This window comes from Hippocampus zosterae, chromosome 3 (genome assembly GCF_025434085.1).
Source record: "Hippocampus zosterae strain Florida chromosome 3, ASM2543408v3, whole genome shotgun sequence".
Taxonomy (NCBI): Eukaryota; Metazoa; Chordata; class Actinopteri; order Syngnathiformes; family Syngnathidae; genus Hippocampus; species Hippocampus zosterae.
Genome location: NC_067453.1, coordinates 12,669,178 through 12,681,221, shown reverse-complemented (window position 1 = coordinate 12,681,221; position 12,044 = coordinate 12,669,178). Strand labels below are relative to the sequence as shown.

The 12,044-nt window shown below is 43.8% G+C and overlaps 1 protein-coding gene across 8 annotated transcripts in view; it reads right to left on the bottom strand.

Annotated features, from left to right (window-relative positions):
• The window catches only part of fgd4a (FYVE, RhoGEF and PH domain containing 4a), a 63,691-nt gene that overhangs the window by 1,739 nt on the left and 49,908 nt on the right, over window positions 1-12,044 (bottom strand). For 6 of the 8 annotated variants that reach the window (XM_052061654.1, XM_052061652.1, XM_052061656.1 and 3 more), the window contains 14 exons: window positions 11,611-11,806; window positions 8,334-8,754; window positions 4,591-4,680; window positions 4,333-4,478; window positions 4,014-4,170; window positions 3,784-3,922; window positions 2,686-2,744; window positions 2,459-2,605; window positions 2,148-2,320; window positions 1,812-1,842; window positions 1,627-1,707; window positions 1,403-1,528; window positions 1,052-1,189; window positions 823-963 (listed from right to left, as the gene is read on the bottom strand). In XM_052061654.1, the coding sequence (XP_051917614.1) occupies window positions 823-963; window positions 1,052-1,189; window positions 1,403-1,528; window positions 1,627-1,707; window positions 1,812-1,842; window positions 2,148-2,320; window positions 2,459-2,605; window positions 2,686-2,744; window positions 3,784-3,922; window positions 4,014-4,170; window positions 4,333-4,478; window positions 4,591-4,680; window positions 8,334-8,754; window positions 11,611-11,806 (2,045 nt within the window). The other 2 variants (XM_052061655.1, XM_052061659.1) reach the window with 2 other exon arrangements.

The window sequence follows — 12,044 nt, the reverse complement described above, 5'->3', positions numbered from 1 at the left end:
CTGCCGACATGTCACTTGGTTAATATCAAGTATCAAGTGTCAAGTACAACTTTATTGTCAAATGTGCTGTTTCATGTCCCTTTTCTGGACTAATATTTGGATGGTGTACAGTCATGATATTTATTGATTGAGAAGAAAGGTGCTTGTGGACTTTTTTTTTTTTTTAATGAAACTCATCGACAACTGCAAGTGATTACATGATGCCGGTTTGCATGAAAAGACAAGGCGTTGACATTTTTTGAAAAGGGAAAAAAAAAAGATGCCTTTCTCCTGGCCCTCTGCAATAGTTTCTCCTGGCAAGTGGAGGAAAAAGTCCCTGCACACTTTGTTGCCATCGTACTGCATTTTTTGGAAAAGGAAAAAAGATGGCAGTGGTTATTTCGCCACGACCGGCAATTCTCCTAATAGACTTATTGTACTGTGATTACAGTAGGTTAGCCGTGAATAGTTTCTTTTTTCGCATGATGTGTCAGCGGCCGGGAATCCTTTATTTTGATACCTTTCCTCTCACTTTTCAATTTATTTTGTCACATAAAATAGGCTGTTATCGACATTAGTAGTCTAAACCCAAACCATAAACCTCAGAGCAGGCTTTTCAGGGACATTCAAGCATTTCTGGGCTGGCCTAAAAAATTCATCACCAACGCAGAGCGAATCTGACTCCATCACGGCAGCATTCATGGTCAAACGTGCAAATACGACTTTGATTACTGCTCTCGCGCCTAATTTTGTGCGATTAACTGCAAAATTACGCTCGGTGGCATTCGCCACTGTGTCTTCGCAAAAGGTGATTTTGCATGTAACTCTCTAGGTTGCTTTTACCTGAGGAGCTCCGTAGAGGTAAAGCACTAGACACTCCTTCTCGGGGATAACACACCACATCTTCTGCCAAGGTTTGTTCTTCTCGCAGTACTGCAGGAAGCCACACATGATGCTACTGCCAGTGAATTGAGCCGCCTCGATCTGAATGGAAACAAACAAACAAAAAAAATGTAAACACGGGCTGCTCTTCCACAGCTTGAGTTGCTGCTCGAAATGTTTCTGTGCTCACTTCCAAGATGCCTTTCCTCTTGCCCTCGGCAATAGTTTCTCCTGTCAGGATGGAGAAACAGTCCCTGCACACTTTATTCACTTTGTTGCCGTCGTACTCCAGCGGCACCTTGTTGTCGGAGCATTTCCAGCACACCACCTGGGGAGAAGGACATGTATGGAAGACCCACGCCAATGGTAGCCACAACTTGAAACGGCAGGACAATCACGTAAAATGCACATCAGCATGCGGGAGAAATGCCCACGATCATCTTCCCAGACAAAAGACAGAATGAACTCTGTGTTCAATATAAAAAGCTGCGGATGCATCCGGGGTTCCGTCATGTGACAGCTTTGAAGCTTCAACACTTACATAGCCACAAGCTCTGCAGTGATGTCTTCGTCGCGTAAGTGCGTTAAAAGGTTCTTTACATTTCATGCACATTGTCACTTCATTGTCGCGTATCCAGCGAGGAGCACGCTTTCCCAGCTCAGCATTCTGCAGCACAAAATTAAAAGCAAAACAAACAAACACACGACAATGAGCGTTTGTTCCACCAAGAAGAGCCGACTTGTTCTCAAGCACGTGATACTAACAGACACCTCCTCCACATCCTTGGATGCGTTCTTGAATGACTCGTTTTTTTGCTGGAAGACCTCAATGGTCTCTCGGAATGCCTTGAGGACACAAAATAGAACATGAAGTGTGACTTTCTAAGCCAACGTAGAGGTCAATAATGGGCTTTATCACATTTTTGGAGTGCTGATGTTACCGTACGTACCTTGATCCAGCCCGCCTTGTCCTGCTCGGAGCTGAAAAATCCAAATAAAGCACTTCAAAACTGTGAACTTCATTGTAGTTTAGCTGTGGTCATTAAAATATTTTTATTTTGTTTTTTTGTTTTTAGCCATTTATAGGGTCTAAGTATGAACAATGACTTACCATTGTTTAAGTGAAATGATAGTGTTTGACATACAATGACATATAATTACGTCATTGTGGGAGCAGTCGCGACTTCTTATTTTTGTGCAATAAACCTACAATTCCTCTGCTGCTTCGGTCAAAGATGTTTTAGTTTCGAAAGACGGATGATGCCATAATAGGATTGTAATTGCACCTGGCTTGTAGCTCTAAAGTCCTCTCTTTCCCTGAAACCTGGAAGGTGTGAGGGTAGTCCTCATTGGTGGTTTCCAGAACTTTCATCCCATCAATGCCGATCCGCGTCCGAACGGTGTACTTGGGTCCTCCCAGGCTGAATTTGGGCACGCAATACAAGAGCATGTTGTTGAACTGGCATGGAAGGAGAAAAAAAAAAAGGAAAAGAAGTGGACATTTTTTTTACATTAGTTAAATAAAGACAGGAGATGTCAAACATGTCAAATTTAAACAGTGCAGCTTGAGCACATCTCGCTGTTGCGTTGGGCTCACCAGGAAGAGGTATCGCTCCATGGCTGAGGTGTTCCTGGCTGCCAGCTTCAGGATGTGACCTTCTTTGATGAACTCGTTCGAGGCATGAACGATATCCTCCTCCTCCCCTAGCATCTCATAAATCTCCATCAATTTTTTCAGATTTTCCTGAATAAGGAAATGTTAAGAGTCCATTTGAGGCACGGCTATAAAACCGCAAAGAGGATCATTTTATCTGGCGTACTTACAGATTTGCGAATGGCGCTGTTGGAGTGAGTCGCTGCTGTGGCGATGATTTCTAAGGATTCTAGGAGAGTCAAAAGGAAACATTGAGCTTAAATGTTCTCAACAATGCGGTCATTTTTTTTCTTCTACAAGTGTTATACCGTATTGGCCCGAATATAAGACGGTGTTCTTTTTGCATTGAAATAAGAAAGTGGGTGCCGTCTTATATTCGGGGTCTAGACATTGTACCCATTCACGACGCGAGATGGCGCCAGATATCATTGAAGCGAATGCTGAATTTGACTCCCCAGGCCAAAGTGAACCCCTGTCACGAAGAATAAAAAAAAAAAAAATTGTGGTAAGAAAGAAAAGAGAAGAAAATAATAGAAGCGATAACAGAAAATCAGAGAATCGTAACGACAATCTGGAGAAAAGTGGGTCGAAGATGAAAAGAATATTGTATATGTTAAATTGCTCCATGTACGGCACTTTGTATGCAGCGATGGCTGTTCGAAAGTGCTCCATAAATACGATTGAATTGAATTGAACTGAAGATCGGCAGCTGAGGAGAAGTTATGACCTTATTTACATTTCAAAAACCAGAAGCCATTCATTTACGAATGTGATTGCACTTTAGTTTACATATTTAAATGTTCAGATATTAAGATTTGAATGAGGCAAAATAACGTGCTTTTTCACTCAAATATATCGTTATAATCATTTGTTTCAGATTTACTGTAATTATTTTCGGTATAAAAATTTATTTGGTATTCAAAAAGTATTTTTTCAAACTTGAGTCTTGAAAAAGAGGGGGTCGTCTTAGAATGAGGGCCGTCTTATATTCGGGCCAATACGATAAATTAGCATGTTTGAAGTTGTTTGGTACTGTTCCAAAAAATAGCATCCGACTTGAAAACTGCATTTCTGTTTCGCGTATCACCTTCCTGTATTGTCAGTGGCTGGCTTTGAATTCATTGTACATGTAGTCATTGGCCATCCTGCAGGGCAGTCGTTTTATGCAGCGCTGTAATGATGTCACTCATTACGGTAACGTCATGAGCATATCGTGTCACCGCTGACCCCGACACATATGCCAAAGTGAGAAGAGTTTGTCCTCTTACTTTCTGCGTCCCGTCTGTCAGGGTCATCCTGAGGAAGTTTCTTTAGGTAGTCTTTGAGAAGCATCTCGTATCGTGGGACTCTCTGCACGGGCTCCAGCATGTGATGCTGAAGTGTCAGGTTGCCACAGGCCTCTTGACTCTGTACACACAGAGAAATCCTATTTGAACTTCACTGAGCGTTTCGGTTAAATTGCTTCACTCTAAAGTAAAAAGCAAAACTTGTAACGGACCTGTATCTCCTGAATGATTGACTTGAACTGTGGAGATCGGTCACTCCACTGTTTCAGCAGCTCCATGGCCTTATCGAAGTTCTTCACATACTCCGCATACATTTTGAGGAAGGGTGTGAGCTTCTGGAGGATGTCTCCAATTCGAGGCATGGACTCCCTGCAGGGAGGAGGACAGAAAAAAGAGGGCACGTGTTTTAGGGGACCGAAAGCCTGGAGGGTTGTATGAGCCTAAAGCTCTGTTGGCGTTAGCATTTCTGATTTATGATCATGTAGCTCTGTCAACAAATGACAAGTAATACTTGGAAGTCAGCAAACTCACCATTCTCCCATTCGTTTCTCCAAGTCAGGAAGCAAAAACTGACTGTGAAAAGTGTTGATGGAGGAGATGTTGGAGAAGATGTTTTTGACCACATCCACAGGGAATGTTCCTTTCATTGCCTCCTCCGTGAGCTTGGCACAAAATTCCTACAGCAGCAAATCACATTGAGTCACTTTTCTACTTGGTGTGCATAGCACACTTTTTTTGTGGTCATGCGTTATCTGATGAAAGACATAAGACAAAGACATAACATCTCACCTGATCCAACAAGTCGAGTCTTGTAACGTAGGCCTGTTCTGTATGCAAGAGCTCACTGGCAATTTTATACAGTTTCTGCTCATTTGTCTCCTGAAAACAATAAGGAAGGATTAGAAAGCAACTCCACGTACAAGTCACATCGTGGTTATTAATGAGACTACGGGCCCTATTTTGGTTGACTGGCGCCTGTACATTCAGCGTAAAAAAAATGGCCCTAACTCTGTTTACGTGCTGGCACAAGTCAAGTTTAGCATCAGGGACGCTAACTGCCTCTCTGGGCTTTCCGGGGCTCCGAGTTGTTTCGCCGCTGACTCATTTGATAACTTGGTCACAGAAACTAGTCTGTGCTTGGCATAAATGTGGGCACATCATCATTTTCGTACCATGTTTGTGAATTTGGTAGATGTGCGATGCCTCACTGGGCGTTCCTGCCGCGCCCCCGGTGCATCATCAAATTTGGCTACAAAAAGTAGTCGACATTTTAGACTCAGCAAAGCTGGACACATTCTGCGCTCTGTAGACATGTGGTGGATGTCATTGGATTTTATGCATGAATATGACACATAGGATTGAGGGTGCGAGGAGGTCTCCAATTGCACATGTCACATGCATGGCTGACGATATCAACCGCAAGGGGAGATGCATTTTACCACAGACCCTGGCAAGTCTATTTCTGCTTCCCCAATATTTGATGCAAACGAGGGAAGCCGCTAGGATGGACTGGGATAAGACTACTTCCAATCCACAATGGTGCACTAAAACACAAACGCCCCGTTGCGGCCAATTCTACTCGTGCAAAATCCAGTAAAATAGCAAAAGAAAGAAAATCCTATCCATGCGCACAGTTAGTCTGCGCTTTGTGTTGGGAACGAAAACATGCAGGGAAGATTTTAAACTAATGTACAATTGTGGAGCATCAGTCTGAAACTCTTAAATTGCGTATGTCTTTAGTAATCTCAAATTAAACATTGACTTGCATGAAAGACATGCAAATCTGTCGCAAATCTAAAATGCTAAAAAAAAATACACTCAATTAAGAGCAACACAAAATTAAATTAGAATCTGTCATATCCCTTCCCAGATACAAGAATGCATGTGCAAATCTCTCAGCACTCGTAAAATCTCAAAGACAAACAACAGATCGTGAATTCAATGGAGAAAAGAAGCAGATGTATTTACCGAAATGTACTAAAGCCATCAAGAGCTGCTGACAATTGATTGCACATACAGCGCGTGACAAGTGGCACTCACGTGTGTTATTGACACAGAGGTGAGAGTGGATCCCGTTAGGCTGGGATCTTAACAGGAAATGAAAATATAGAAGAAGGGAAATCACAAAGAGCCAAACACAGCAGACAGGCATTGTGAGGCAGACAGTTATGAATGCATTCTAAACTAAACACATTCCTTTCTACACTATCCTGAATTGCACGATTCTTCACAGACTAAGCGTTCTGATCAGAAATCCAGTAAAGCGGGCAAAGCCACTCATTTAACTGAATGGAAGACTCCTCCTCATTGTTCATGTCAGCTGAGGTCTGAGTCTGTGGCTCCTCCTTCTCTGACTGCTGCCATCGATCGGGTCTGAGATGTTTATAATCCCCGGAGACGACATAAGCCTTAGGCTCCCATGGGTGAACTCAGCTGCTTAAGCATTCGACATCTGCTGGACCCCTGCAAAAAAAATAACTCCTTGCAGTAGCACTCTCGCACCATGCGAGCGAGGCTTTGCTAGGATATGCTGTGTGATATTAATCAGCATTATAGTCCTTTGGTTGTGTTTTTCTTCAGGATGGCCGCCACGATCGAGGAGCTGACATGACCTGCTGTTATGCCAGCAACAAAGTCCACCCATCTATAAATTTCTACTTCTGAGCCTGCTCAGAGTTACGGGGAAGCTTGAAGCTATCACTGCTGAAATCGGGTGACAGGAAGACCCGATTTGGATTACTGGCCTCACACTGATCGCAGCTGTGTGTATCACTTCACTAGCAGCAACTTCAAACCAATGTCATAGCTTTGAATCAATTCGCCATTTCTCAGCTAGGTCAATTTGGAGAACTGCCATCTCTGGTTGAGGCTTCCTCCAAGGCCATAAATGGGTCAAGATCATCATGAAGTGACTTTGGTGTACTCATCGGAATCATCTAGCTAATGAATAAAACTCTGAGGTCTTGTGATAAATGGCCTAACATTTGCACGCGTGCTAGTACAAGGCTAACTCTCTTAAAATGTTCACGCTGCGGAACTTGAAACTTGCCTGTAGTGATCCCTCGCTACTTTGCGGTTCGTCCATCGCGGTTTCAGTGCATCGTGGATTTTTTCAAACATTAAAAAAAAAGTTATAAATATATACCGTATATATATATATATATATATATATATATATATATATTTTTTACATATACATGGAGTACAGTACTGTATATGTTATTATTATTATTTTTTACCTGTTTAAGTTAATTGGACGCTACTTCGCGGATTTTCATTTATCGCGGGTGGTTTTGGTCACCATTAACCGCGATAAACGAGGGATTACTGTATTAAAACTAGAGCTGAGCCTGCCACCCAAAATCCCGAGGTCATGCCGGAAATTAATGGGAAGGGAGTGCGCTCTGCCTCACACACTGGCTTTGTCCAACTTCACAGGCTGGGTCCTCTGAGGGCTGCTTTTTCTGACGCATCACTTCACTTCTGACGCGACTCGACTGCATGTGGTTTCCAAATTCATATTCAGTCTGCTCAAATTCGCCATGATTTCATGGAGGCTATAGGAGAGGAGGAGCCTTTTAAGGCAGCAAAGGACCCAGCCTGTGAACTGGCTTTCTAGACATTGAAAACCACATGCAGGCAGTCAAGTTATGCTGGAAGTGGCAGAAAATGCGACCTTTGGAGGAGGTAGCCTGTGAATTTGGACACACAGCCACCCTCAGAGTGGTGTTATAGCAACAGAGTGAATTTCCGAACACAGCTCACAGTGATGGGAGTAACAGAGTTCCACTAAGACGAAATTTCCACTTATAACTACGAAAAATAACTACTTTTTGTATGTGTTGAAAATGGCTTACTTTCACCAGAACTTTTGTTGCGGTAAAACTTTGTTCAAGTGTGAGGAAGCCACATGCGAAATGAGTGATACGTCACGCGTTTGTTGCCATGACTAGTCAAGTCAAGTCAACAGTATTTCTAGAGCACTTTCAAACAGCCATCACTGCATACAAAGTGCTGTACATGGAGCGATTTAACATACACAATAAACAGTAAGACGAATCGGTAATAAAGGCGGTAGAAAGCACCAAGCAGTAAAATCATGCCGAGTCGAACGCCAAAGAATACAAGTGGGTTTTGAGGAGGGCTTTGAAGATGGGCAGCGAGGAGGCTTGCCGAATGTTCAGTGGGAGGTCATTCCATCTTCATCTTCCGTTTCTTTAGCAGCTTCTTCCATCCATGGAAACCGAACAGTCGGAAGTTGTGCATGTTTGGTGTGTAATTCCAAACGCACCCACAGTTAGAGAACACAGATCTTGGGTGCCAAGTCCCAGTTCTACCGTTCCTCGGTTTTATAAAGCCACTTTCCCCCCCAAAATGCAACTTCTACATCGGAGCAACATATAGTTCGAAAAATAGCTGAAAGCATGAATGTTTGCGAGCTGTTTATGTAGGAAACTGCAATTCATCATCATGATCATCAGGCAATGAATACATGACACCTAGATGACGACAAAGAATAGTTTTACACGCACCTTCTGCTCTGTGCTCGCCTCTTCCGCATGTTCCTGTTTCGAGTTAGTCCCACCATCTTCATTTTCTTGGGAACTTTGTGAACCAGTCCTGTCCGTGCGTGAATGTGAGTCCTCGGCCCTGCTGTCCGTGCGTCCCATATCTCCGTTAACCAGCTCCGTACTGTCTATACTCCCATTTTCGCCATTGCACGCCTTTTTCTCCTCCTCCTTGTCCTGCTCCATCTGCACTAGAACCCCGTTCGCCGTGGGAATGTGAGCATCCTGCGGTTTGGATGACGCAGAGTCCAGTTCTACTGTGGAGTGGTTCTCCTCAATCTTAGCAGCTTCCGTCAGGTTGTCGGAGGTCCGGTGTGCGGGGCTGCAGTTGGCCGACTTGCTGCCCTGTTTGAATGGCGAGCTGTCTCTCTTGTGGCCCGTGTTGCTGCAAGACCAAAAGAAGGCAAGTTGATGAAGACCGTCAGGATGCAAATAAATGGAATAAAAGACAAATAACACCAAAAAGTTCATGAGCTGTCCGAGCTGGCGTGTCGAACAGGAAGTGAAGGGGTAAGTGGAGAGCGTTGGCATGCAAGTTAAAAATAAAACTTGCACTGACTTCCAGACTTCTGTCTTGTGAGCTTGATGTGAGGCACAGGAGGTGTATGCTTGTGCATGTGCGTGTAGTGAGTTACAGTAATGAGGAGGACAGGAGCAGCTTACTCCACAGAGGTAAAAGCTGTCCTAGTTCTACACACACCTGTGTTACAAATCGGGCTGCATATATTAAACATTTGCTGCATAAGCATGAATGGGAAAGCAACCCCCCCCCCCAAAAAAACAAAACATTGTGCCAAAAATAGACAGAAATACTCTCTCAAACACACACACACACGCACGCGCGCGCCCATACACAGCTGTTCTCCGTCCTGCATACCGAGCAGGTGTTTCAATGTGAGAGACTCTCAAATAATCGTTCTGCTGCACTATGAGCCTTATTTCCTCACGGAAAGTACATTATTAGCACTTTCTATTGATACTTGGCATTTCTCGCTGTCAAGTAACAGTAAAGCTTCACACTCAAACAAGTGTTGTTTTTTTTGGAGGCGGTCACTCTTGCTCCGCATGTCCGGCAGAAACAGGATGCGTTTATAAATAGAGGAAGAACAACACACTGGTGCAACCGCTTGTCTCCTCTTGCGCTCGAACGTGGAACGTCATCACCCTTTCCTCCAGGGCGAGCAAGAGGGACCGAATATTCATTCCACTTCGTGCACACAATGTGTTTCTCATGCGAATAAATCAAGACAAACCAACACTGGATGAAATACATAAGGCGGCTTTAAAAGCAGTCTCGGCAGGTCAAAGCCTCGGTGGCCACGTGGCCACCTCGAAGCTGTTAAGTTCCATGTGAACCAGATTAGGACATTAGAAGGCTAATTCTGTTCACAGAAGCTGCAGGCTGCAGTCTCTCCTGTTGCAGGGCATCTTCGGGCTAATCTCTGCAGTAGGTTTTACGGTCCAGAGTGGAAGAAACCGCTCGCTCTGATTTACCCAATTTCACGTTTGAAATGGGAAAGCATTGTAGGATTCTGCTTGTTCTTTGGCCCAAAATAAAGAAACTGGGCTAAAAGTGATGATGCTATCTCTTACTATGATCTCCTCGAATCTACTGTCAGAGTCAGTAGAAAGATGGCGGTGATGAAATTGCAGTAACTCGACTTTGATTACATTGACAAAGGCGTTAGGAACAAAATTCAAACGAGTAATTTTGTTTCAAATAAAAGTGACCACACGATGGAGGTGAATATGATAAAATGACAGATGAGAGTGGCGCCGCTGAATGATCCATACCTCTTTGTCTTGGTTTTCATGTACCGACACTGACCGCTTTCCCACAACTGAACGAGGAGCTGGGTGTGTTCTGGGCTTCTCAAATCTGTTTTCATCCCCTCACCAAAGGCTGACCTGTAAACGTGTGCGCTAATCTCTTTCCCAGTTCTTCTCTGCCGCCTCGTCTCAACTATTGTCACTGAGTCAGTCAGCGCACTCAGATTGCAGCACTTCTGCTTTTCATCCATGACATGGCTGCTCAAGGACATGTTGGGAAAGACTACGTCTTTCCGCTTGTGCCGTTTCAAGCTGTCGGCGTGATTACCACAGCAGGGTCTAGCTGCGTCATTACGTAGATTTAGCAGTGCAATGCATGGATTGTGGCACACAACGTAGTGGTGATAACCCATATGATTAAATCAACCGCTGTGTGAAGCAATCTACAGGACACTCCCAAGTTTACAAAAGTGTGAACATCATGCGTCACTTTCCCTCAGTCTAGAAAATAAACAAACAAAAAAAAGTACAATCGAGCCATTGTTTTGTTGGAATATGCCCATACAGCAGGTAAGAAAGAGAAACTAAAGTCTTTTTGGGGAGCCAATAATGCTGAATTTGACAGGGGTGGGTGGAGGGGGGGGGATCAATGCCGTTGATCATTGTGAGCTGTGAAGCCCTTTGAGACTCTTTTGTGATTGAGTGCTGGACAAATAAACTTGACATAATCAACCAAAGCCCCCGACGGCTTGTATGGTACGGCTACGTACAACACAACTCAACTTTATTTCTAGCATACTTGAACAAAGACCACAGCTGTACATAAGACAAGACCTAGAATAATAACAATAAACAATGAATAACCCAAGTAACATATTATTATTATGCATTTTATTCTAACAAAAATAATCAAAAGCTTACAAAACCAGGAGACCGATACAACAGAATTTGGTTCTCTTTAAAGCAGAAGACACTGCAAAAGGCAATCATGAGAGCCCAAGACGCCCCCCTCCACTCCCGGTTTTGGGCTCACCAATCTGAAATGACCTCTGCATTGAGGCAATGTTCTATCACTATAAAACACTGCAATACATTCCTTCCACTGCTGACTCTTATTTACTCCTCAGTAATGAGAACTCACCACTATCTGACCGGGACAATCAAACAATAGACAGTTGCTACCCAATAGACAATCCTCATAATCAATAACATAAAATCACCCTCTTGAAACAGACTCCAATACTGTCTGCTCTTTAGGACAATATATGATTTCTTCTTGCATGTGAGGTTATTGGAAAAAAAATGAGATGCAGCAGTTCAAGTGAAATCACTGATGTCCCGCAGAAAGAAATGGAACCATTGGAAGGCTCTACTATTCGTTCATATTTGGAATCATCATGGGCAGAACATAGACGTGGTCTATGCTTGCAGATCCCACACAGCAGAAGAGAGGAAAAAGGCTCCTTCCTACCTGTTCTCCTCAAATCGGCTGATGAGGTCTGATACTTTGGAGTGTTTGATTCTCACTCTCTCCCGGTTTGTCGCCCCCCTTCCTCCTCCACCTCCTCCCACCTCCATCCCTGGTCTAAATTGGGGTTTCTGGTTGTGAGCCAGTGGGGATGACAGCTCTGTCACCGGGCTCTGAAGGTGTGCTGGCTTGGGAGGCACTAAGGACAAAATCAAAAATTAAATGATGCTGGATTTTGCTGAGACGCATATCGATGGAGTTTCTGAGGGGGTAAACCAATGCAATGCAAATTTAGGGCTGCGGGGGGCGCTGCGGGCTATGTGACAACTACGTGGGACCTGGAAGAACCACTCCAGAAAATAAGGATGCTCTGAGTTTGAGTGTGTGTAACGTGTTTGTGAGAGCTCACGTTCAAAGGCCAAATGGCCGGCATGATT